Source organism: Anopheles nili, chromosome X, assembly GCF_943737925.1.
Source record: "Anopheles nili chromosome X, idAnoNiliSN_F5_01, whole genome shotgun sequence".
Taxonomy (NCBI): domain Eukaryota; kingdom Metazoa; phylum Arthropoda; class Insecta; order Diptera; family Culicidae; genus Anopheles; species Anopheles nili.
In genome coordinates, this window is record NC_071293.1 from 9,395,565 (window position 1) to 9,422,747 (window position 27,183).

Sequence of the window (27,183 nt, forward strand, 5' to 3'; positions counted from 1 at the left end):
GCATCCGAGTGCGCCCAAACCGGCCCCAAACACGGTAAGTGTGAGCTTTTTTTATGGGATTTTTTTGTCTTATTTTGCTTTTCAATTTCCTGCCGTCAAGTGCAATCAGATCGATGGGTGTAGATTAGCGGGATTAGTTTCCGGATACTGCAACCGGGGTGTTGATATGCATTTATGCAACGAATTTGCTAATCGCGAAGTTGATAGTATAATCTAAAGCTACTCGGAGGGCACTTGAATTGAAGCGATCTTACTTTTATCTTTTTTTTACACTTTGCTTTAGAGTGCTTTAGTACTTAGTGGTTATAGAATTATAATTTCGTGAAGTGCACTGATTGTTTGAATATAAAGAATATCAAATGCACAATAATGACTACGTTAGCTTTTCTAAGCTAAATCAGGTAAGACAATGTAAACTGTAAATGAAATATCCAAAAAAAGGAAAAAAAAGCAAATGAGATTTTTACAGAATTATTCTAGATATTTTTTATTTTTTTTTTTAATTTGTTTCTGTATGTAATATCAAAAGAAAATATTCTTCTCATCATAAACATTTGATGCATATCCTCATTCACATTCATGAATTTTTAATTTTTGATAATCAAAACTAACAATAATCATAAGATACCTATTATCACGACTATCAATACTAAAGGAATACGAATTTATTTGCAACGTTTATCGCAATTGATATATCGAAGAGAAAAAAATATTTTTTTTCAAGTAATTTATCTTAGTTTCTATTACTTTACACTCATTTCCATTGATGTTAAATTTAGATATGTAAGACTTATGTTTTCTCTAAAGTCTTTGACCTTTTTTTGTTGAGATCACATAGCGATGACATTCCACGAACGTATTGGTTTCAGCATAAAATAAACATGCAAGCTCAAAAAAGCCATATGGGTTTATTGACTCTTATAAATTAATGAGTTTTGTCAGCGACGCTGTTCGTTTTGTTAATGAGTTTTAGTAATGAAGCGTGTACGATTTCAGTGATACGCATTCAGCTTAATTGACCGTCTCATTTTTCGCTTGAACACCATCGTTGTGATGAGAAATTATGCAAATACAGCAAAGATATGTCGGTAGACCATGCGCTCCGATCACGTACCGCAGTATTGCAATAATAAACCGTAAACTACGATAGTCTCGACGCGCGACAAGTCTGCAGAACGCCTGAAATAACGTAACGCATTGCGTCACCGGCTGTCGCCAGTACCGGACATCAACGAGACGGAAGCGGAAGGACTATTCCAAATGACTGCACGTGCCTGCATTCGTGGATGCGTTCATAAGTCGCACATCTAGCGCGTTCGACTTGCGTTTAGCTTGACACGTATTGAAATCATAAATCAGCGGCAGCAAAACAAACAGTTTCGCTGTGTTTTGTGGTCTGTTCGTTTGATGGAGCCGTTGTCAGCGAATTGTTTGTGTCATTTGAAGTCAATTTTGAAGCCTTACTCATTGCGCGATTAATGACAGCCGAGAGGAACGCGCCAAACAGTAGGCAATCGACGATGCATTCAGTAATTGGAAAAAGGAATTATTTCTTTTTCGCATGACGACATGCTTTGAAGGGCATTCGAACAGTCGTGTTTACGGTTCACGAGGCTTGGCTTTTTGCATTCGACATTCAGGATTGCTTGAAATGCGATAGGACAGCTTGAATTAAATTTTCCGTGGTGCAACATCCGGCAGATTGTAACTTAACAATAAAGATAAGAGCGGTTGCAAGTCCGCTCCTAATTGAAACGTGCCGCCAATATTTGCGTTCGTCGGACGATTGTTCACTTTATCTGTTATAGCTGCTCGTCGGTGAGGACAAAGATCGATCCTTATAATATAACGCCGACGGATGGTGTGTTGATTTTTCAAATTTTTTCAGAGTGGGTTTCAATTCAATCAACATTTGCTGGAAAATGAAGTCATTGCAAAAACATCATCCTGTTTTCAATTCATGTAATTTATTATTCAGCTTACTGTTTAAAGAGATTTCAGGGATAGTGATAGATGTGTAATGCATCGCTGACGCTTACTAACGTTCAAGTTGCTATATTACTGCTATGAAATAAAGATTAGCAACATTCAAATGACTTTTAAGAATAATTTAATTTTATTTCTGTACACAGTAGTTAGCTGACTTATCCAAAATTGTCTAATTATATTGCACTTCAAATAAAAATGTTAGATCAAATATACAAAAATATTACCAGTAACGACATTTTGGGTTCTATAGACTTTGGGAATAGAAATTTGGTCTTGTCTAAATAGTTAAAAAAATTCCATACATGCATAATTAGGTAGGCTCTGAGGCGATTTTTTTTTAAATACAGTTACCATACGAGCTATTCTGAATCCGATACTATCGTGTGTTTGAGTCGCAAGCTAACGCTACGGCTATCGATCCCTCCAATTTGGTATTTGGTTACCCCAAAAACTCAAATCTCCACATCGTATATGCTAAATCACGACGTGTAGACCTGAACGGCTGAGAAAACATTAGATCCCTTTTGAAGTCAAGAACCACCGGAGTTGTCCATTTAAAGAAGTGACTACGGCGTTGTTTTCAGAAAAAAACAGAACCAGTTTTCAGAAAAATGTTTGCGGAAACGGTGATTTATGCTTCAATCACCCAGAAAAACCAATACACTGAGGCATCAAAGAATATTCCAGACGCTGTTTTCGCCTCCCATGTTGATACGGCTGCAGCTCATTTTTTTCATTCATTCATTGTTCTCCATTGTAACATCCTGCATGTCACCTTTATCTTTGAAATGAGTCCTGAATTGTAAAATAATTATAATAGTTTTTTTCAGTAGTAATAAATAATAAATCACAACACGTCTAATGAAAACGTTTTAATTTCACCTCTATTTTTTCATTTGTAGATTAGGTCTAATATTGCACAAATTGTATCTAATATTCAATAGTGTTGAGAATTTTAATATAAAACTACCCTCTTAAAAATACTCTTAAAAAAATTTATTTTTTAAAAACTTTCAAGCAAATATTTTTCAGTGTTCATATTTGTTAAAAATAAAATATTATTTTGCTTACATTCCATCAATTTAAAAATTTGCAGTTTTACAATAATTGTGCAATTATATCAATGTTTCCGTCAATGTTTCTTAGCCATCTCGAAACCCACATGCGCCAATTGTACACCATCATATTTTTATTATTTTTTACCCAAAATCAACTTGCTTTCTTATGTTGATACATCACATCTTTGTGACCTAAACAACCCGTTCCTAATGTTCCGCTTTGGATGCACACAATTGCACCTGCATTAAAAATAGCGCTTTGCTCCGAGTTACAATTTCCGGATGTGCTCGGATATGGACGAGCACGGTGTCGTGTGTTTGAACGATGTTTAAAGGGTCCTGTGTACCGTTGCAATAAGCAAACATTTCCGAATTGCGCATCGGTTCACTCTGGACTCGCTGGTTCGCAATAATAACTCCATTAACGCTTGCTCTTCGACACATAGGATTGTTACAGCTGCGATCCGAAACAAATCCAGCGCTCCTCAATTATATTAAGCCTAGAACACAGCTCTGATTCACTGCAAGACGGATTTCGTTTGTTCTGCATGGGTTTTAAATTCCAACCACCACGGCGCAATTTTCGACGCCTGCAAACCTAAAGGATCGAAGTTCCACTATGTCGCAGACTGATCCCAGAACCAGGTTTTTTGAGTTTTTTGAGCCGCCGCTATACGCTCTCTTCTCGTCAGCCGTCAGCGTAAAAAAATGTCACATAAAAAATATAATTTACGGCTCAATAATCCACGGATGCAAGGTCGCACAAAACATCACGAATTTACCCGTGTCCAGTGCCAGCGTCTAAACGCGCAGCATCCTGCAACACTTTTGCTAACCTTTCGCAACGAATGCTGTAAGGCTTAAGGGCTGCGTTCCGATATACCCATACGCGACTGTTTGCTTAACAGCAATCAAACAAATGTTTCTTGTGCAATGCTGGGTATAAGTTTTATGCGTTTAAGTTAACAATCGTTTAATAAAAATATTTTCTTAGATTTTGGTTTTTATTTGTATAAAGCTTTCTCTTAAAATGGCATACCTTTACTCAAGGGATCATCATATACACGGAGAAAAACTAATCCTTCTAACAGATCAAAACAACTCCCAAGACCACCACATAGTTTATTCAGCTGCACGCACGACTTCAGACGAATGCAACAACACACAATTCCATCCCTCAATGAACGATCAATCGTACGTACGTATGATAACACATTTTCTAAGAAAATAGCAAACCATCAGGTTGCCCACCCCCAAGATACTAAGCGTTACTCACTCGCCTTGATCCCCAACAGTCAAACAGTCAAGCGCAAACCGTTTCGACGATCGGAGCATCGGTCATTACCCCCAAACAGGCCGCATTTGTTGAAACCGCGTTGTTTTTGCTCATGTTCGCAACATGCGACCTCGCCTTTGAAGTGTTGTTTCCTGTGCTGTTTTCCCCCTGACGAACGAAAACTCCATTGCATCAAAGAGAAAATCCCCTTGCGCGAGATAACACGCGGTGGAACATGCGAGATATTCAGGTGCCAGCGTCTAGACAGGGTTTTTTTGTTTTTCTAAGACGGAACCCACAAGAGGCATGCATGAGATGCATAAAAGGACATATGGTAGCAGATTATTAGATGGTGTTTGCTGGATAATCGGAGAATCTCTGAAGAAATGCCGCTATTTTCGTAACCTTTCTCTTGCGAACAATGCTCCCGAAATAACCCTGGAGAGACATATGGTAGCAGATTATTAGATGGTGTTTGCTGGATAATCGGAGAATCTCTGAAGAAATGCCGCTATTTTCGTAACCTTTCTCTTGCGAACAATGCTCCCGAAATAACCCTGGAGAGATGGCTCTCGGAAACAAAATAAACTTCTGCTTATTTTAGCCCATTCTAAGCTTCTGCGTTCGACGATAGCATAAACGAGAAACCATCGGGTTTGAATTTTTAGCGTAACCGAGTAGCGGTGATCGATACGATAGGCGTTTTATCGACAAAAACGTTATAATACTTATTAGGAAAATAAATTGTTTTTCTACATTGCTATCTAAATTCTCTTTATTTTCATGTGATTTGTTTTCTAGCGTATGAATTATTGTTTTTTTTTTAAACCAAAATAAGCGGTTTTGAAGTGGAAAATAATGATATTTGTGTATAAGATGCTCTTCTGATTTTTATGGCCAAATTTCTACAAAGGCACGGGAAAATACGTTACTTATACAACAATTTAGTGTGAAATGAAGCGATTGAGGGAACTTGATGGCGATGACTAATCCATGCAACGATATAGCGATAATTCAGTATGGACAGGATGGTGAATATTGGTGATTTGTGGTTGGAAGTTAAGAGTGTTTTGAGCTGCACTTTCCACGAGAGGAAATTGATGGCTACGCGATCGAGCTTCCCCAGTGCAACTCAATCAAACAGTAGTGTATCGATGCATCGATGCATCGGTACGCGACTCTTCATGCTTAAAAGATGACTTGAGACGCACGACTTAAGCCCTAGAGTGAATCAATGAAGACGTTTAGGAACACTTTTGCAGCATCCTTGACGAGTAAGAAGCCGACACTCGGCTCTAGCGAATCCATACACACTATTTTCTGTGACCTCGGCATGGATTATTGAGTCGTAAATCATGCACTTTTATGAACGAAATTTCACACATCTAGTGTCTTAATTCTGCGCTCGAATTACTAAGCTCCTAGTCCTATTAAATCGAGCAGATCGCACTTATACTACCTTCATAAAGATATAGCCGGCAGTTTACTAGCTGTCACTTTTCAAGGATCACCTGCTTTAGTTGCTGATACTTTTGAGTTTTATACGGCATTTCCTGTACTTCATACATATTGTTTGTTTGCGTAAACTTAAACCACAACGCCTTTGAAAATCTCAACTTAACTGTGATATTCAAAATAACAAGTCCAGTAGTTCTGGTTGTACCATAATTGCAATGGTATTTAAATTAATTTACAATAACTTTTGACTACTAAATAATAATTCTGTTGTTGATTTCATTCCATTATTTTATTATATTTTAATATTTTAGCGCTATACCATTAATTATATTTGAACTACAACATAACATAAATTTTAACTACTTTGTTTGTAAAAGTTAATTTCTGTGTACCACTCTTATTTATTGTGTGTTTATTTCATTTTGATGTGGTTCATACAAGAATTGAACGAACTAGTATATTAACGAAATTATCGAGAATTTAGCGCTATAAATATGTTTGGTTCTACTTTCTTTATAATCAAATCAAATGAATCTTACAATTTCCAGAAAATCAACTTCGACAAAATCGACAGAATGTTTTAACCGCAGCAAATATTCGTCATATAATATTCCCGAATAAATCAACAATAAGTAAATTGAATAAAGTAAACTGAAGTACGTTCGTATGACATTGCTCGTTGTTTAAAAATTCTGTCTGACCTCATTAATTTAATCTGAGACTCGCACCATTAGCAACGCGCTTGAGAGCTACACTTCCAACAATAATCGAAGCGTTGTGTTTGGAAACCGAAACCCTTTCTTATACTTCAAGAGGATAGCAATCGTTGGGCATCGAAAAATAAATTCCAAATCAATGCCCCCAAAACTCGATAGCGAACCCATTGTTGGCCTCGAAAGTGGTGCATCGGTTCCATGTGCACGCTTGTCGCTTTACTTATGGTTTGGAACAAAGCCTTTTTTTCAATTTCTCCCTCTCACCCCCATTCCCTATTCCCTCCCGCACATCACTTCCTAGACACGTGAAACGCAGTTTGTCCTTGCTTGCCTTTGATTATTATTTTCACTCGATTGAATACCGTCCGATTGTTGAGGCGGTTTGAAATGCTTGAATTTTTTCTTAATGTCCCAGGCCGAGCAAGTCGCTCCGATAGAACCATGTTTTTCCTACGAGCAAACCACCCGATTTGCCCTCCTGTGAACTCTTCCCTCGCTACCCTCCCTAATGAGCTGCATATTGCGCGTCGGGCGCACATCTGTGCGATAATAAAGAAAGTTTCATGTAGCGAACCGTCGATCCGTTTTATTACAAGCCGCGTGAAACGAAACCGTGAACAGATATTACAACTGTACATTGATACATGTCCTGGGACATATGCCGCTGCGACATATTCGGTTGGTTTGAAGAAGAGCAATTTTATCGTCGAAAATGCTTAAAAAATGTTCAAAACGACAACCTTTCACGATGTCGTCTTCTCACTTCCAGAAAACAAATCAATATCATTGTAACTTGAAAAGGAAATATATTAGAAATAATATGTCCTTGTTCAGGCACCGTCTTTTCTGTATATTTTATTTCCATATGACAAGTTGTAGCCATTTAGTTAATTAAATTTTTCTTTGCTTCCTGTGAGAGCATTGACGAATGATTAATTCAACATGCGAAAGCCCTTTTATTCCTTTCTTTGTGCTAATGTAAACTACTCAATTTGATAGCTCTATTTTAACCTTAAATACTTGAGTATGTGGCGCATTAGACGCAAGGTAGCGAAAATAGCTTGAATTCGTGAGTTTTTGGGGCGTACGATCGAAACGTGACAATTTCCCATTTTCCCGCTAACCATCGGGTGGACGAAAATTGCGACCCCCTTCCGCTGGTCACCCAGCCCTTCCAGCCCTCCCTCAACTAGACCCGCATGCGCCCAACATAACCTCCGCCCTATACCTACGCACCGAATTGCACATCCCTGCGGTTTGGCATCCTCTTCCTTGTGCCAGTGCACGTGCACCTCGAATGCACTTGCCACTTGATCGTGTGTGCACCACCGACAAGGACGGTGATAGATCCCTGCTTTTGCATGTACCGATGCACCTAACCCCGGCATCGCACAGCTTTTACGATCGCTCGGGATTAAAACAACGAAAATAAAAACACTCCAAACAATATGGTAGACGACTACTGACGGCGTGAAGGAGAGCTGACAGGAGGGGGACTGAGAAGAGATGTGGCTCGGTGCAATCGCATCACCACCTCACCTCTTCCCCCTCGGCTAAGCAGAATTTTCCGGATCCTCACACATGCGCGCGCCTTCTCGCTATCTCTCTCGCGCGCTTTCGCACTTTTCTCTGTTCAAACGAGCCGCGATAGGAACGCGAAGATCACTTGAAGGAATGGGAGATCAAAGGGAGGAGGAGGGCTGATGGCGGGGGGGGGAGGGGGACCCTTGAAGGGTGTGGCTACGAGCGTACGAACGTTCTTGTCACGATCGAACCGCACGGAACGGTCAGTCGATAATCGACCCTGCTGGAGGAAAGTTGTCTCTGAAGATCACTTGTGCGCTATTTTTTCGTGTAAATTCACATTCGTGTGCCTTGTTACAGTTGATTCGTGAACCTCGCGTGTGCTCGTGTGTGTAATCGTGCTAAACTTGCCTAAAAAAAAGTTCGCGAAAGCCCTTAACAGGTGCACTAGCGTCCAGTGAGCGTCCTTTCGTCCTTTCGCGCGCTGCGAGTCCTTTTTTTTTTATTTCCGCTTTTTGTGAAGGTCACTCCCTCGGTGTTGGGCAGCTTTCTTCGTCCCCTTTCGGCGTAGTTTTTTGGGTGGTGGTTTTTTGCTTTCTTTCGCTCCCCCTCCCTTAAGGATGGGCAACAAAAAGTCCAGCCAAGCGAAAGACGATCTGCCACCTCCGCTGCCACCACGGAACTTCTCCGATTCTGACGATTGCAGCTCCTGCGATGGATACGAGCGGTTAAAGCCGTTGCGCCCACCCGGTGCCCCAATTCTTCCGAGACGCCGGAACAAATCGCAACTTCCGCTCGCACCGTGGTGTGAAGATGGGCTAACGTACTACGAGAGTGTGCACCCGAATCGCCCACCAGTCCCTGGTAGACCTTCATCACCGGGTCAACCACTCCGGTTCGAAACTGGCCGCAATCGATGTGCACGGTTCAATCAGGACGATGATTTTGACTGTCTGGTGGTGTTTATTGAGGACCATCAAACCGCCGATTGGCTGCGCGAGCTCGACGAAAACGATGAGGTAGGACCAGTTGGGCGCGATCGAGACTTTTGTGGCTCAAATAGACGTTGTTTTTCTTCAATCAATCGTACGCAATCAACCAAGCCCGCCTGCAGGTATATCTCGTTTAGTGTGCAGGGAACAGGAGCCAAGGACCTCCCAGACATAAGCCAGTTCAACTCCCTTTCCGTGCATGTGTGCGTGTGTGTGTGCCCGATGTGTGACTCCCAAAAATCAGTGCGTCGTTGTAAAATTTAAACCATAATCGGTTGATTACGGGTTTCGATTTTGAGCGTCTTATTTTTTGTTTGTTTTATTGCACCACATTCCAACAGTAGCTTCCAAGCTGGAGCTCGAAAACGCTGGGATCCAAATTCTGCTCCCCCCCCCCACCCAGGTGGGACAATTACTGCGTGCGGCATGAAGCCGATCCCGCGTCGGGACAAAAAAAAGAAGCGTGTTCTGATGAGCTGCAAGTCTCGAGATTCGACAAACCGGACCTTGGGCATTCTAGCCCGAAATTCCAATCCCACCGGACAATCGATGCAATCCCAGGGAACCAGTTCCAGGGCTGGAACCAGGAGGTGGCATTAGCTTACACTTTATTGACCGAACTAGGGCTGGTCCTGGTCTAGGCTCTGGACGCGGCAGCATAATCCGCTCGAATTCTCTCTTTCTCGCGCGCTTTTGCCTTCGAGATCATAAATTAAAACCCAACAAACGTGTAGGCTCGGTTTGGTCGGGCTTATTCGGGGCTCAATCCATGCTACCTACACCGTTTCGGGAGCTCAGGAGGATGCACACGAGAATTCGCTCAGTCGCTAGTGGAGTCGCGCGATACTCCAAGGTCCTGGGTCCGTTGGTTGGCGATCGTGTGGGATTCATCTCCAGCCAACCCGTCGGGGAAAGGTGACCCAATTTCGATGGGGGGGGGGGGGGGGGGCTTTTCGGTTTTCTTTTCATTCTTCACTGTGCAGCCAACCCCAAAAGAGGTGCGTAGGTCCCGCGGCAAGGATGCTCGGGCATCCCGACGGGCACCAAAAATGGGCAAATGGGTGCTTTTTCCGGCCTCCCCCTTTTGGGTCTGTCTCGAGCCGGCGAGAACCTCTTCTAGCGACTTTCGTCACCTGCGCCCAGGTGTGTGTGTGTGTGTTCAAGGTTTTCAAGGAGCCCATCGTGAACCGCTGCCAATGAGCGTGTGATGCACGGTGATGGTGAAACAATCGAACCATAAAGTGAGACCACCGGACGATGCTCACGCGATCGTTATTTATGCGAATCGGGCCTTCTGGTCGCGGGTCCTGCGGTCGCTTAATTTTACTCGCGTGATTTAAAGCGCCTTTTGTTTGCAAAGGACAACAAAATAACCCACCCAGGCGAAGCCTTTTTCGTTGGGTGAGTTAGAGGCGCTCAACGATAAGCTTCGGGAACGGATGATGGTCATGATTTACGCGAGTTTCTTTTTTTTTTATCTGCGAGCTGCCGGTTTTTTTTTCTTTATTTCCGCTTGTTCAACGAGAGGGGTTCCCTTCTTTTCCACGCCCACCACCGACGGGGTTTTGGACTCGGAATGGGCGAATTTATGAGCACGCTTTTCGATTTCGAGCACGCCGCCCGAAGGAACTGATTCAGATTTGGAACTCAAGGGTTTTTATTTATTTTTTCTCCCTTTCGCCATGGTAAGGTCAAGGTATTGTATCGAAACGCGGTAATTTCGATCCCAAATCGGATGTCAATCACCGAAACCGAGCGATGGGAATTTCACCACCGAGGGTTCGTCGCTTGTGCGCGTATTTTATGTCTTTTCGTTGCAACGGGAAATTCGATGCAATTGCACTAATTTCGAGTCGTTCAGCGGTTTCGGGGTTGTAAATCGTGCCCAAATTGTGCCCTCAAGCGCTCGCGCTCATGTCCCTTGTTGAGATTGTGATGTAAAACAATTTGTAATCTCCCATTCGGTCGGTCAAACACAAGCTTTTCGCCATTTGCTTGCACTTCCATTCGAAAATTTAAAAATCTCCCTGTCTACCTTCAACAGTCAGTCAGTCAAATGGTCAAAGCATCGATTTACGCCCGATAATCGGTGCTTGCAGTTTTGTCTAATTCGTCATCGCGAGATGGTGGAATTGCACGCTGCAGCTTCAATTATCGACTGCAGCAGAATCAGCGAGTTGCCAGACACTCCCACCTTACATCATTTTGCCCTGTTAAACGATCAAAAGAATATAATACCGTCGGTAATTTCGCACCCTACACCTGCCGGGAAACGATGTTGAATACGCAGATAGAAAATTTAAACTCCTTCGACAGCTCGGGTCGCCCGCAAGTCGCCATTCCATCACGCCTTCTTGCAGATTCAGCAAAATGCAACGAACCACACCTAGCGTCGAGGGAAATAAGTCATGCCATTGTATCATTCCAACCGTTGCCAAGTTCTTGGTGTATTTTTCGTAACGCTTATTTTCCACTTAATCTGCACGGAGTAGCATTACAATGATTTTAGATTCCATTCGGTTGAAAGCAAGCATATCTAAAAGTCGTTTGTCTGGATGGGAGTAGCGATAGATTTATTATGAACGGGCATGATTTTAGACGGCTATTTAACTACAGCTGATAAAATATAGGTTTGGTTATTTTAGCAAGTGTTATATGGATTTTTAGGTGCAAAAAATTAGAATCAATTTTGGGTTTGGAAATTTATATTATACAGTATTCTAAGAAACAAATTACATTTTACTAAGCCCACCAACCTCACAGCTTCACCTTATTTTGGAATGGACGGTAGCAAGTTTGTTACAACGGTTGCTTGGATATTTCTATTGGTATTAGTTTTAGTTGGTGTCGGATGTAAACGCTAGACGGTCGAAATGATTGCACTTGAACGTATTACAATTAAATTATATGATTTTAAAACGTTAAAACTTCATGAAACTAATCGAAACGGTTGTGACACTCCCGTTCCAAACCGTACTCTTTCGCCTTGTTGGCTACATTTCCGAACAGATCGTCGCTACTAGAGTCCTGACCGGCCCGAGGATCGTTATCCTGCATCGCCACAATGGTGACTTCGGATTCACGCTGCGCCACTTCATCGTCTATCCACCGGATTCGATCATGGTAAGTAGACAGATCTATAAAGTCGTTTAGGGTGCGTTCAACATCATAAACATCATCGCTCATTATGTTTTATGCAAAACGATGGACGTCATCAAACATTAAATGTGTTGTGAAAGTTTCTCAGAAAGTTTCAAAAAATTAGATTGGAAATCTTTCTAGTGTCATACAAATCATTATCCACAACGTTCTTTGTGAAATGTAGAGTGAAATTGCCATCAAACATGACGAAGCAGTAGCTACATATGTGAAAAGGTGTTGTTTGTGTTGTGGATACAGTTTACCGCAAAGTTTGCCACACGATTTTCATTATGCTAGATAAATTGATTTTTTAAATTCATTTTTCAAATCACGTGAATAAATCATTTTACGTCTGTGTTTGACATTTTTCCATATATGTGTTTTTAGTTTGTTTAAAATTTCCTGATATAGGTTGTTAAAGATAAAACCGAATCAAATAAAAGCTCAAAAATCAAAATTTGAATACCCAATCAAATTATCAGATCGAAAGGCCACATGTTAGGAAAATCTAAAATGTTTAATATCAACCGAATGTGAGATGTTTGTTAAAGTGTAAAACTATACCTATCTAAATAACAAACTCAATTTTTAAAAGCTGACGAATTTATAAAGCCACTCAATAGCTGCCGAATATTCAAAGCGGTCAAAGTATTAAAAATTCAAACTGCTAACCTACACAAAAAAGAAATTAAAATAAACATTTATAAATAAAAAAACATTTATTTCATTCGATTTGAGCCAGTAAGCATTCAGGGGAAACCAAAACCACTCAAATTCATCGGACCTAGTACGAATTTTATGATAAACTAAGGCGATAAGGCTATCGATAAGCAAAACAATCAATCGTTTTTGCAATAACAGACTGAAATCGTTTTTTATACCAACGTATTATCTGTTCATGAAACCTAATGTCCATCCTTTCTATGTCAAATCTTTTCTTTGTTGTAAAAACTTTTAGTAGAAACGTTTTTGTCAGATTGAATAGAAGCGTATAATAACATTTTAAGCATACGCTTCGCAATGTGAGATTATGATAAAAAAGATTTTAGACATATTATTAAAAGACATATTATTAAAAACTGTTATTTAGACATATTATTAAAAAGATTTTAGACATTATTATCATAAGTAAAGTCATGTTGTTTATGGTCTTGAGATAAATTTTATGAGAAAGCACACGTTCTTTATTCATCTCGCCAAACTAAGTGTCTCGAACACACAGTAAACCATGTCAAAGCCTGCTAAAGAACCTCTATAATACTCATCAATCGATGATGACTGCTACTACAACTATTTCTCACGTTGTACACCTCTTTTCCACGAACAGGAAAACGCCCCGTTCCCGTTGGCCGCGGTTGGAGTGCTGAACTTTGCGCAACCGATGGACACGGTGTTCGTGAAGAAGGTGCATCCCAGCACGCCAGCTCACATGGCTGGGCTGCAGGAAGGTGATCGACTGTTGGCCGTCAACGGCGTCCCAGTCACCTCAATACCATACTCGCAAGTCGTCGCCACCATCCAGCAGACACCGAAGACACTCACACTGCAGGTGGTGCCGAAAAACTACGACATCCTGCAAACGGTAAGCCACCTCACGAAATGACAAGTACTGCCCTGGATACTGACGCGTTGTTTTATTTCAGTTCTTCAGCGAAACCGCACACAACCCGGAAACAAACCAGCGTCCTCAACCGCAGGTGTATGGCTCGTCGAAACAGCAATCACCACCGCAGCAGCAGCTACAGCAACAACAGCAGCAGTTGGTTCCGGTACAGCAGATGCTGCCATCAAAGGCAAGTGGGGCGTTTTCCAAACCGAGACGTCCACCACCACCACCACCACCAACAGCCCATCCACTCTCGCTGGAGGGTGTGCAAGAGAAGCAAGAGTCGCTGTACAGCACGCTGCAGGAGATCGCGGCAGATAACGTAACACCAAGCTCAGCTGGTAAAGGAGCGCTAAAGCACGCCACCGAGTTGCCGAAGATGTTAGCTCTAACTGCAACACCTCACCTGCCGAAGCAACCAACTCTGCAGCTGCTTCCGGGTGGTGGCCCAAAATCACCGACACTCTTCGAGTACGATTCGCTCAAGCAGCAGCAGCAGTACGTGCACCAGCAGCAACCGCAGTACCTGCCGAAGATGTCACTGCACGCGAAGGAACCGGAATCGATGGACGGTGACAGTGCCATCATGTCACGGTTGCGCAAGAGTCTCGAGCAGAAGGAGGAGTTTCTTCGACGTCCTGCAACGACGGGTCAGTCACCAAACACGGCCGCTGCTTCAGCTGCTGCTGCTGCGGCTGTTGCGGCCGCTGCTGCCACAGCAGCTGGCAGTGATGTGCAGCAACGAGAGTTTTACGCTCGTCCGAACCGGTTGCAGAAGTCTGTCTGGCCACCAAACACGCTCAGCCTCTCGTTGACGTCTCCTGGTTCGAGTGGATTCACGATGCAGGATTCCACTGCCGGTTCCCGAGCGACTGGTGGACCAGCATCACCACCGAATACTATATCGACCGTTTCGTCTGGCGGATCACTGGGAAATTCGATCCCATCGACGGGCTCATCTCCAACCGCTTCGGCGTCACCGTCAGCCACGGGCGCTGTGTCGAAAGTCACCGGCGGTTCGTCGTTTGCGTCCTCATCATCGATTGGCCGCGAGCACGCATCCCAACTGTCCGCGATAAGGGAACACTTCTTCACGGGTGGTGTCGGTGGTTCAATGCAGATCCCACCGAAATCAGCACCACCATCGCTAGCGATCGTAGCACCGGCTACACTCACCGTACCGGCTGGACCATCCTCACCGACTGGTGGTGCTACGGTGCCACTGTCACCTCACAGCATGCACGCCGTCTCGGAAAAAGCGAAACTGTTCGAGTCTGGCCGGCCTCTGTCGCCTGAGGGAATCGATCGGATGGATCTGTACAAGAGCGAGTTGAGCAGGTGAGTAGAGCAAAAGCGCCCACTTATGGTTCGGTAGGAACACTAACCATCTCACTATGTTCTTCCACAGGATCAACACCAAGCAGGTGGTGCCGAATGTGGCCGTGCGCAGGAAGGAATTCGAACTGAAAGCCGAAAGCACAGGCTGGCGCAAGTCGATCGGTAAGACGAAAAGCGCTTGAAAGCTCGAACCCCAATGCTAATGTGTCGCTTGTATTTTCCCGCAGAGGAAAAGCCACGCTCGGTCAGCTCCGATTCGGAATCGCGCCGGACGCCGGTACGTCTGCGGTCGCTTTCGGTGGAATCGAACGTAACACGAGATTCGCGCAACTCACTGACCAGCGGTTCATCGATGTTGCCGGTGGATCCGTTCGAGACGCCCCAGGAAAAGGATAAGGATGCGCTGCAACCACTAGGACCACTCGGTTCCGGTCCAAAGCTTCGCCAGAAACCGATCCGGGATGATTCGTACCGCTCGGTGGCGGTTCGCAATTCGACAGGTAATCGACATCGACACCACCACCGGTGAAGGGTCAGGAAGTGTGTCCTGGGCGCCATTTTGTCGTGTACTGACCGTTCTCTTCATTCGCCCCCCTTTCGGATGCACCCTCTCACGGGACGTCTCGCGTAGCGTTCTGGGTCCAGGGAGCTCCAATTCCAGCCGCCGGAAGTCCAGGCTCGATCGCCGCCATGGTTGAGCCATCACCCGGAAGCTCGGTGGTGTCGCTCGCGTCAGAAAGCGAGTCCTTCCGGCCGGTGCCAGCCGTGCGCACCTACGCTGCCGCCCACCGGCACCATCCCCTATCGCCGGCCGATTCCGAGCAGGCTAGGCTGAAGCTGCTACACCGGAACCAAACGATCGTGGAGCTGCGGCAGTTCCTCGTCGGTGAGGGTGCTGACGGGGACATTGGCGAGGGTGGTGGTGGTGCTGGGGACATCGAGATGTTCCACCGGCCACCACTGACATCGCCACCACCCGCACCACTCTCGCCACTGGCGATGGAAACGTCCGTATCTTCCACGTCGTCCGTGCCGCTGATGCATCTTGGCATTGGCCATGAGCAGACGGCGTTGGGGTCCGGTGTGGTGGCGCCTTTCCGAGGTGGGGCTGGGCCTACTCCGGTGCGCCCTACAACCCTCAACCTCTGCACAGGTTGGCGTGCATTTTCACTAATTCAAACACCTGCTTCCTACTGACTGTGATCCCGGAAAGGGTTTTGCGCACTAATCCTTGGATGTCCTTCGGACGCCAGCTACACTTAACAGGCCATTGGGTCTTGAGCACGAAGATGTTGATGATGAAGCTGGACCCTATTTGAACTATTCAAAGTGTCTTCATTCAGCAGTCGAAGTTGTGTTAAGGTTTTTTGAGTTGCATGTCTGGTATGAGATCCTTGCCAGTTGACGACTGCAGAAGAGCTTCATCCTCACCATCCGCACTGCTATGGCGTTAGTTGAAATCTTAGTTTAATGATTGAAAAAATAACCCAAAAAACTTTCCTTCAGATAACTAAAGTTAACCTAACTTGCATCTGTCCCTTCCGTTAGGCGCTCTACGAGTGCGTCGGATTACAAACTGGAGTAGTTATCGAGCTTTTGCTCGAACTTTCGAGACAAAATTTTCTGCATGCTTGCAATGTAACTCGTCAGCTGCTAGTCGCTTGGTGAACAAGAGCTTAATCAGGGTTGTTAGGTGTCGGTGCGGTTGACATTGACAAAAGGACTCTCGTGAAGGTGTTCCATCAACTTTCCGCATCGTGCCCCGTTTTATGCCCGCGTGATTCACCTTAACGCTCGCTCCTCTCTCTAAAACCCTCTCGAAATTCTGAATCCTTCTGCCGTGCATGCAAGTTGTGCGTTTTCTTCCACCGCTGGACGAGAGCAATCAACCGATGTGAGCCTAAGAGTTGTTGCATGCGTTCACTAATCCGATGTCCTTCTTCAAAACCTAACACAGATGGTTCGGTACCACCGGTCGTGATGCGCCAGAAGCAGCCCCATCCGCTGCTGCTCGAGGAAGATGAACGCAAGATGCGCAGGATCTCGTACCTGCGCGCAACAGCACACGACAACCTGTTCCAGATGCTGGAAAGTGACGCTGATAGCAGCCCGATGTCGCTGCCGGCAGCTGATACACCCGATGCGGACCAAGAGTCAGCTTCCGGTGAGCCATCGACCAACGCAACGATTGCAACCCAACATCCGGCAGCTGAGGACGTCCCATCGATGACCAAAATGCAGCCTCAGCAGCTCAAGAGGTAGGTGCTCTGGGCTCCAAGATGTTGCCTCTCCGTCGATCTGAACGTCGATCTACCAGGAGACCATCGTCCTTTTACATCCTCGAAGGACGTCTTCCTTTTGTCTTCTTTGAAAGCTCGCTGAGCACCTCCACCACCACTCGTCGCTTCGGTCCTCTCTTCGGTCGTCTTATCTTAACTCACACACACGCATATTCAGTTTCTCTCTTTCTCTCTCTCTCTCTCTGTCTCGTTATTTCGCTCCTCTCGCTCTCTCATTGTCTCCCACTTCTCTCGCCTCCACGCGGACAGTGCCTACCGCCCCTGGCGCCGTCCTCGTCTCACCACCGACATTCAGCCACTCCGGCGGCTCTTCGATCCGGAATCAGAACCACCTTCCGGTGCGCGGCTTCTTCCACCGATCCTTGAATCCGAGTGCTCAGGTGAACCCGGACCCACCAAGCGTTCCCGTGCTCGCCCCGACACCCCTCGCCCGACCGGTGCCCCCCCAATTCCTGACCACCCCCAGCCCGACGAGGACGACGATGACGACGACGAGGACGAAGAGGATTGTGAGCAGTACGGTGAGGTTATCGGACCGGTGGAACGGCGCGGTGCCGCAAGGGCGAAGGGCCGATCGGCGTCCCTCGTCACCACGACACCGGTCGGTGGTGGGCGGTTGTTCGGGGCGGCCGGAAGTCTTGGCCATTTGCACGTCATCACCACAACGACGGCAGGTGGTGTCGTCACGCGCAACTACTTCTTCGCTCAGAGGTTCGCGGAAAACGCTTAACGTCCTTCCCAATACCCCAGATCTTTCCCTTTCTCACCCTTCCCATCGTTATTTGGCTCGCGTGTGTGTGTGTGTGCGCTCGCGTGTTGTTTTATTTGTTTCGATGTTGCGAGTCCTTTTCTTTTGCGCCGCAGAGTGTTGTGTTTCCGTGTTCGTTGTTGTTCTTTTCGGCGGAGTTGTTCGTTCGATTGTGTAGTGTTGCTTTCATCTTTCGGTCTGATCGTGAAGCTGCGTCCGCGTGGTAGTGGTTTTTTTTTACGACAATATTGAATAATCGTTTTTTTTCTGATCTTAACTTTTTAAGATAACACTCGCTATAAAGGAGCAGATTTTCTTGAGCTGTTAGCACAGGCATGCAGGAGGCAGAACGCAATTCGTTTGCGATCGTTTTTTTTATTTAGAACCTTTTAAACTTGTAATACTTTGCGAACGTTTAACGATTGTGAAAACACATTAATGTTATATGCGTATCGGAAAAAAAAAAGAATTACTTTGTTTTGCGTCAAATAATACTGCTAATTTTTGCCTAGCTGTATACATTTTGTGCATTTATCATCAATTCATTCTCACCACATGATCTATCATTGGAGAAAGAAATTTTCTAAAGATTATGGTGATTCAGAATGTAATTTACCTCGACTGCAAGTGTCACGCGATCGCAATCGCGCCATCAACAATGCAGATACTTAACCCGCGACATTGACATTTGACGTTTAAACGTCCGCCGAGGAAAGAAAGGAAGTAAAATGAGAAACGCTCCCGCTTTGGACGCCAATTATTTTTCGCACACGGTGCAGCTTGCGATCGTAAAAGAAATGCAAAACGCCAGTTGTCTCGGTGCGCAGATTGATTCTTTTGCATTTGAATCTGGGCTATAAAACATCCCGATCGCGGTTGCAATCAATCTGTGGGATGCGTTTTACGATCATTGCTGTTGTTGGTACGGTACGGACCACATGCCACACGGACATTCCCCTTTTAGGTGCCGGGCGCGTGCTAGTGCGATTGAAATCGCTGTTAGATATTCATAATGTGCGCGCGTTTAATAGAACATGTCTCCATTTCATACCAAGCGTGGCGCAATTAAACGAGCGAGCTAAATCACCAATCACGGTGACGTTTATGATACAATCATTTCCCACGCCTCTAACACTCTGCCACGGGACATGCTAGCGGTCGGACCAGAGGGTGAATAAGCAATCGTTAATTGGTGTTCATTTGCATTATCGGAATCTCGTTGCATCTTCATTCAATCGCGCCCAGCGAAGTCGTTCATATCCCATCGGCTCCTTCCATGTGACCGAGAAGGAGCCGTTCATGCGAATGTGTATGCTCACAGGACGCTGGCACACACAAACCCATCCACACACTCACACACATGTGCAAAGGACACGATATCCTTACAAAAAGAAAATTTTTTACGCCTTTTTTTGTACATATTTATTCGTTTAGATTGTAAATTATTGTCCAAAAAAATTTCTAAATTTCCACAAACGTCGCCTCATCGCATCCGTTCATTTTTGCTGTATTTTCTTATAAATGTTTGTGTGTGTGTGTGCTTGGGGGTGTTAAGGCGCGTGCGTGTGAGCACGTATTTAGTGTTTCCTAGGTGTTGTATGCTATCGCGCTGTGAAGGATCATAAACCGCGTTAGAGAGCTTTCTTATTCACTCAACTTTGGTTTTTGGTACATCCGCTCAACGTCGTCTGTAGCAAAGTGCGATTTTACCATTCAGATGCTGCTAATTTCTCTTATGCGAATGGTTGAAATTGGTCGGTTGCGTAATTTCAAGAATCAAATTTCCGTTTGTGTTAATCTAATATAATTTTTTGTACAACTATGTAGCAAAAAACATACATGAGAAAAAGGTTTTTCTAGAAATTATTTCTTACAATCAATCAAAACTAGACAGTACAGTAACTCGATAGAAAATATTTGTGCTCATTCAAACGCTCTTATGATTTGTAGCTTTTAAGATTATGCTTGAGCTCTTTGCATAAATTGATTGAAAGTGAGCCTTTAAATAATTTTAAAGTTTAAATTTTCACTCTCAAAATTAAAATTTGTTTCTGTTTGATTTGAAACATGTTAACTCCTGCACCAATAGAGTACAAAAGCATTGTAATTTTTTATGCAAAATCTCTGTCGTTTAGTAATCCTCCAATCAATAAGCTGACGAACTTCAACCACGAAAAAGAACCATCTGAATTTTCATATTTCCCTTCGGCAAAGGAGCTCGCAATCGGACAGTCGAACTCCACCGCCTTCCGAGGACATCCCTCTTCTCTTTCATTCTCTCTCGCTCTCTCTTTCTCTTTCTCTCTTTCACTTTTATTGTAATATTCACTCTTTATCAGTGTATCGATGTCGCTGCCTGCCACTTTCAACATCTTTCGTGACCATTCGCTCCATTGTACCTCCTTTCATGCGTGCGTGTGCGTTCGATGTTGTTCCCGTGTGTTCGTGCGCGTGTGTGAGAGTGCGTGTGTTTGCTGGATGTCGTCGTGCATGCCCTGCAGGGACCGGAAAAGCCTGGTCCCGTCCGTACGCAGGAGCATCTCCACAACTTACTAACCGCGAGAAAACTCGCCTTTTCCCGTGTCCTTTCTCTTTCTTCCCCGCGTTAACGCACCTTTAGCAGTCACGGGACCAAATCGAAAGCACTCGCACACTTCCGGGACGGAGCAGCCGACAGCTCGGAGCCGCTGGTACGTGAAGGCGAACTACACGTCAAGGTGACGCTGATCGATGGCAAACGCTCAGCCGATCGCAGTTGGCGCACGGTCCATGCCGAGCTTCGTGGCCATCACCTCAAGCTAGCCCTGGTCCGTGAGGGCAAAAACTCGAACCAGGTAAGTCATACGCCTTTATCCTTTACCTCTAACGATCGAAGTGGGTGAGAAACTGATGGTCAGAAGTCGTATAATTTCGAAAAAAAAAAATCAAACACCTCAGAACGTCGATTTCTAAGGATGTCTGTAAGCTGATCTAACCGTCAAGGTTACGCCCATCACCGGCTGTGGGTGGCCCAGACTGCAGCGGCTAGCAAATGCAGTAAAAAAGTGCACACCAACGTGGGGCGGGTTTAGCTTTTATGGCACGAAATAAATTTCGTCCCGATCCGTTATGCCCCGCTGGGCCAACGCGGGCTTTCACGCGCCCACCGATAAATAGGTTAAAGTGTAAAAGAAACCAGCACCCCATGAAATTGGCGATGGCGTGTGGTCTTCCCCTAGCCGGAGGGGCTTGCAATCGTAAAAAAAAAAAACCCCACCCCCAAAACGGTTGGGTGAAAGGAGTGCGCGTCATCGGCTGCATGTGTTAATCAATATGAAAATGCATACACCTTTAATTGGTCGTAAAAAGCGAAATGTGTGCGGGCTCTCGCTGAGGGATCGAACCATCGCGAACGGGGGGGGGGGGGCCAGTTCGATTCTGATCGGCAAAAATTACGATGAAAATCGCACAACGCCACTTTTCAGCCCCTTTTTCCGAGTAAATTGGCAAAAGAATTTCAATGAGCGTTAAAGCGACGAACCCGGTGTTGGAAATTGATACGCAAGCTTTTCATTCCGCACCACCCAACGCGCCTCGCCCGCCAGTGACCGAAAATATTTTCCTGACGTGGGTTAACCCCTCCCCGCTCCTCCTCACGACCCTCTGCCCCGACCCACCGCGCGGGTGGAAAAAGGAGAAAGTGATGCACAGACTCGCGGGTCGCCGAGATGTGGAACGGTGGTGGAGAAATGATGCGCTTGCGGACGGTGAAGTCTTTCGAATTCGAACCCACCCCCGCGTGACATCCTCCCCCCCTACCCTCCCCTCCCCTTGCCCCACTCACTCCTCTGCTTCCATCGTCCCACCCACCGACCGTGTGCAGAAAGCGTTTCCGTGGCTTCTTCAAAACTCACCCTCCGATGTGTTTCCACCCCTTGCATCTCTCGCACATTCGCTCGCTCTCTCTCTATCCTTCCCAAGGGTCACCCAGGGATACCCTCGTTTCACGCCGTACGACCCCGGTTTCGATGCGCTATCCGGTCTGGGAAAACTTTTCATTTCGAGCTCTGATAGCACCGTTTCGACGGGAGGTGAAGGTGGCTGCCATTTCTCCGGGGAGGGGGGGGGGGCATTCTCACTGTAGCTTCCGGTGGGCTCTACGGCTATTTATTTATTTACTTTTTTGGCAATTTGCTTTCCGCGGGCGTGCATGTATCGCCGTCACGATCGCGACGATCAATTTTATATCCCCTTCCCTGTGTGCTTCAACGCTCTGCTGCTCTTCTTTAAATATTTCCCATCTCTTTCTCGCTCTCTCTCTCTCGCTCCCTCTCAATCGTTCCGGACACATGAGCGCATCTCTTATTCACCTGTCTTTTTTTTATGTTCAATACCTACTGCTCCGTCTTTCTCAACCCAAACGCGCGCAATTTTCGTCGAGGCCTTGCGCGGTTTGATTCGACTGTCGAAATTTCCCTCCCACTGAAAACGAAAAAAAAAAACACCACCTCCTTCTCCTCCTCCCACACACACACACTCGCACCTCACTCTCGCCCACCTTCCTCTCGGGTTCGTACGGGTGCGGTGAATCGCATAAAAATCGGAGCAATTAGGCATTTTCACTTCCATAACGACGCATCTCGATCGTGCGCTCGAGCGAGAGAGAGAGAGAGAAAACCCGAAAAGAAATACTGTTGGGTGGTGGGGAAGGGGGGGGGGGGGTGAAGGAGGAGGTAGCAACAACATGGTAGCATATAAATGGCGCACGCATTTAGACGTGAGCAAATGTGTGCCCCAACGCCCGCCAGCGGCGTTCTTCTCTTCCATATTTTCCACTGACCATTTCCGCCGCGCTTTTCTCTTTTCGAACTATCCCCCCCCCACCCGGGGAGGGGTTGTGGGGAGACAATGATGCCAGAGGTACGGTGGACCGCCTCCTTCATCACCCGCACCCTTAACAACCTAAGCTCGGCCGTTTGTTGGCGATGTGTCGAGTTTTGTTTTGCTAAGTGCGTTCGCGTTATCACCCGCAGCAGCAGGGCGATGGGCAAAGGGCGAAAAAAGGGCGCGACACCCAACGCTGGTGACGCGCAGGAATTTGACGACACGCACTTCCAGCTCGCACACTTCTTTAGCAGGAGTATGTATCGTTTTCAACACGTCCGCGGTGGCTTCCGAATTGGGATGGGGCGACTCATTGATTTTGTTCAATTGCAAGCGCTGCTGATGAGACTTACGGGTGTGTCATCACAGGAAGAGAGAGAGAGAGAGTGAGTGAGAGAGAGAGAGAGAGAGAGAGAGAAAGAGTAACAAAGGGTCAACGCTAGACTTATCGTCACCAGTATGCGCTGAGTTACTTATTAACACTTTTTTTAGTTAGTTTAACATTTTCTGCCGATTATTGATGTATTTAAGTGTCATTAAGTCACTATCGTGTGACTTAGCATGTTCATTTTGTGCTCGATAACGTTCTAAACGGTTAATAAAAACCGCTAAATACACCCTGGACACTTAATTCATTTGGGAAAAGCGTTATTTAGCTCTTGAAATTCTTTTATTTTTGAAACCATCGATAATGCGCTTTTAGGGGCTTTTCAAGATCTTCTTACTCTTCTTCCTCCTCTCTCATCCTTCTCCCAGCTCAGCTTTTTTTCTCTTCTTTCAAATCGCTGATAAATCCAACGATAAGACACGATTGCGAAAAAGCTTCGTTTTTTTTGAGAAAAACCTCTTCACTGCGGAAGGATGTTTTATTTCTCGCGATCCTTGGCGCTCCCTTCAAAGAGCCTTTCCTCTTCCTCTCATCACTCTTCCTCCATTTCCGTAAATAAACAAAAATCGCCAACCCCTTGCTCCACCTCCCCTCCCCCTTCCCTCCTTCCACCAAGTACCTCCTCGAGGTCCCTGCAGGTGATGAAATGCAAAAGAAAAAAAGAAAAACCACACGTGTGAAGCGGCACCCCGTGAGAGATCCGATGGAGGGGTCGTGCCACACACACACACACGCACACACACCGGTGAGTGCTGCACAGTGGGGTGGTGCACGACCGCACAACAGAAGCGCGGCTCAGTAGTTCACCAAAAACCCCAGCTCACAGCGGGAGCTGCCGAATCCGCAACAGTCGCGATCGCGTCCGCGCGCGCCTTTCTTTCCCTTTTTCCTTCATTTTCCCGGCCCTCGCACCTCACTTCCTTCCATTCGGGTTCCTTTTCCCATCCTGCCTTTTCCCTCCCCCGCTTCCGGTGGCAGTGGTGTGTGCGTGTGCGCGTGTGTGTGTTGTTTTGTGGCCACAAACTGGCAGATCCTGGAAGGGCCGTCCGGGGAAAAGGGCGTGTGTTCTTTCCCTTTCCGCCCCCCGCCATACCGGCTGGGGGTGGGGGGTGGTGAGCGATCGCCGGGAAAACGCCGTTCCCAAGGACGCTTAGGCGCAAATCGCGTGCGTGCGTGTATGTGTGTGGCTGTGCTTTTTATGTCTCTGTCGAAATCCTCGAACACTACCGAAGCGAAACGAAAGCAAGAAAGAAGAAGAAGAAGCAAACAAGTATTGTGCAGTGTTTGATTGAAGGTGATTTACGGTGGAAAAACAACCACCCTCCCTGTCAAGGGTGGGCTCAGCTAAACGATGGGGTGGAAAATACCTTAGAGAAAAGTGTCTCCAATCAACAAAAGGGTGATTACCACCCTCCAACCATGCAACCCAATCAACGAACAACGGGTGTGACCTTCTTTTCCCTCCAGGGGTGACGCTTTTTTCCGGGTTTGTGGGTTTTCCCACCCAAAACAGGGCCTTCCAACCCAAAAACCGAACCTAGGACCTTAAATAGCTGAAGTTAGTGTTTGTTTCGCTTGCCCTGAAGCTTCTCCCGCGCTCCAAGCATTGGCCACCCCTTTTCCTTTCGTATTTTCCACCCACCCACCCTGTTTCAAAGGCCCCTTCTGCGGCATCGGTGTGATATCATTGGTGAAGAATTTCGCCCCCACCGGGCCCCAGTCCTTGTTGGGGCTGGAAGCCGGCGAGTGCACTTATTAGGCAACCCTTCCTTCGCCCTTCCCACCACCCCCGCCATCCCTCTAGATGGCCCGTCCCTTTTCGTATGCAAAGCGCGTACCCATAAGGGACCGTCGACGTGCTCGCGAGACGTGGAAGACCCCTTCGAAGGGGCGAGGAGGGTTGGTGGGTGGTTGGGTGGTTTGACCAAAAACACCCTCCCGTTGCGGGGTCGCTTCCGGTGCGGGTGTTTTACGAGCGGGCAGTCGCTTAAGGGCTCAATGCCCCGTGCAGAACGCAATTTCGCAAAAGACACCCCGAAAGGAGTGAGAAAACGTTATATCACGGCACCGTATCAATGGTGGAGCTGCGCGAAAGTGAAAAGCCAAAGCCGCGGCCACCCTCCGCTACCCCCTACCGCACCCATCGCCCATCTTGCCGTCTCTTTCGCTTGCTCTTTTTGTTGCTTTTCCGCGCTCGAAATTGACGCTTGATTTTCGAATATATTTCCGTTTCTCGGACCCCACCCACCTTTGGGTGGTGGGTCGATTGTACGTGAGTGTGCGTGTGTGTGTGTGATTGCATTTCCCCGATCCACTCCCACGCGTCGGTGCGTCCTGCGCAATCGAAGAAAAATCGCCCTAACCTTGTGTGGCGATCGCAAACGAACTCAGCCGTGCTTGAAGGCGATCGGAAGGCTTGCAACTTTCGACATCTCACCCACCCCGCCCGGACAATGCTTACACCCCGTGCGTGTGGGTAAGGGTAGCGGGGTTGTCCCTCCACCCTCGACATGCGCCATCCCTTTCGGATGATAGAGAAACGCACGCGTAAGAAAGAGCGGCACTTCCAACATGAAGAAAAAAAAACTTCAAAACCGAAAAAAAAAAATAAACAACATAAAAATCAAACACACACGCACACCGATCGTCGAAGGCACACACTGACACACTAACGCAGGGCGGTGCGAGTGAGACGTTTTTTTTTTTTGTAAAACATAATAAACCGAACCCCGTGCGGGTGGCTGGGTGGAAATGGCGAAGGCGAACCCACTTTCGAGGCTAATTTTCCCTTGAGCCGCGTTGCTTCGTGCGGTTTATTGGGCGGTTTTAAAAGGCCCCCGAATGCCTCAAAAGGAAAAACGTACCTGCCTTTGTGGTGGGTTGGATTGGGCGCGAAAAAAGGGCTCTTCTTACTGATATAGTTCGCTTGGAGTGAGAGAACATTCTCGATAGCTAGAGAGGGCATCAAAGGCACTTATTAATCTAAATAATATCTAGCATTTATTGCTCGCCATGGAAGGCAAGGTTTTGGGTATGTTTTTGTGGGTTGATTATCTTTGTTTGATTTATTTTCAACCTCCAAAAAAGCTTTCATTTATTATCTGATCAGATGTGGAAACAAATAGTAGTTTTGGAAGCTTCTCTACATTACTTGCTTTGCATAATATATCAAGATTAACATTTTGTCGTTGATTTATTATCATTGATTGATTCATATGGTCTTTTAGTAGGTTTGTAGAACTATTGCCTGTTTATTATGAAATAAACACTTTTAGTTTTTCCAATGTTCTCGATGCTAATACAATCATTTTTGCAACTTTGATTACATTACATGTGACGTAAAATGATCCATATTCTAAATTTCATGTTGAATAACATGAATCACATGATGTTGATATAAAATATGATCATTGCAGCTTATTTAAAACTCATTTTAAAAATATTTAGTCTGAACAAAACGGCACGAGGGAAATCAATTGTGCACGAAATTTATCGCTGATTTTTGTAACATATTACTTAGCAATGAATCAGTTCGATAAGAATAGTTAAAAGTAGTTTGTTTTTCGCACGTGACTTATCCGTGAGTAAAGGCTTAGATTCCCTTTTAAATTCGCTGTTTGAAAGCTCATATTGTGCGGAGATTTGCATAGTCCGAGCGTTTTGCAACACGCATGAATGCAATGAAAATGCAAAGAAACGAAATACTTCCACATATCCCATCAGTCAGTGGCCCTTTGCAAATTTTGTGTGTGCTTTCTTTTGCGACTAATCAACTCTTAACTTATC

General features: G+C 45.7%; 1 protein-coding gene across 1 annotated transcript in view; it reads left to right on the forward strand.

The window, feature by feature from the left end:
• Window positions 1-8,641: 8,641 nt before the first annotated feature.
• Window positions 8,642-27,183, forward strand: part of LOC128728913 (uncharacterized) — a 28,706-nt gene continuing 10,164 nt past the window's right edge. The window contains exons 1-11 of the mRNA XM_053822563.1: window positions 8,642-9,040; window positions 12,023-12,136; window positions 13,482-13,736; window positions 13,798-13,851; window positions 13,909-15,098; window positions 15,169-15,260; window positions 15,326-15,598; window positions 15,730-16,251; window positions 17,056-17,356; window positions 17,648-18,109; window positions 20,770-20,980. Of these exons, the coding sequence (XP_053678538.1) occupies window positions 8,642-9,040; window positions 12,023-12,136; window positions 13,482-13,736; window positions 13,798-13,851; window positions 13,909-15,098; window positions 15,169-15,260; window positions 15,326-15,598; window positions 15,730-16,251; window positions 17,056-17,356; window positions 17,648-18,109; window positions 20,770-20,980 (3,873 nt within the window). The remainder of the gene's footprint in view (window positions 9,041-12,022; window positions 12,137-13,481; window positions 13,737-13,797; window positions 13,852-13,908; window positions 15,099-15,168; window positions 15,261-15,325; window positions 15,599-15,729; window positions 16,252-17,055; window positions 17,357-17,647; window positions 18,110-20,769; window positions 20,981-27,183) is intronic.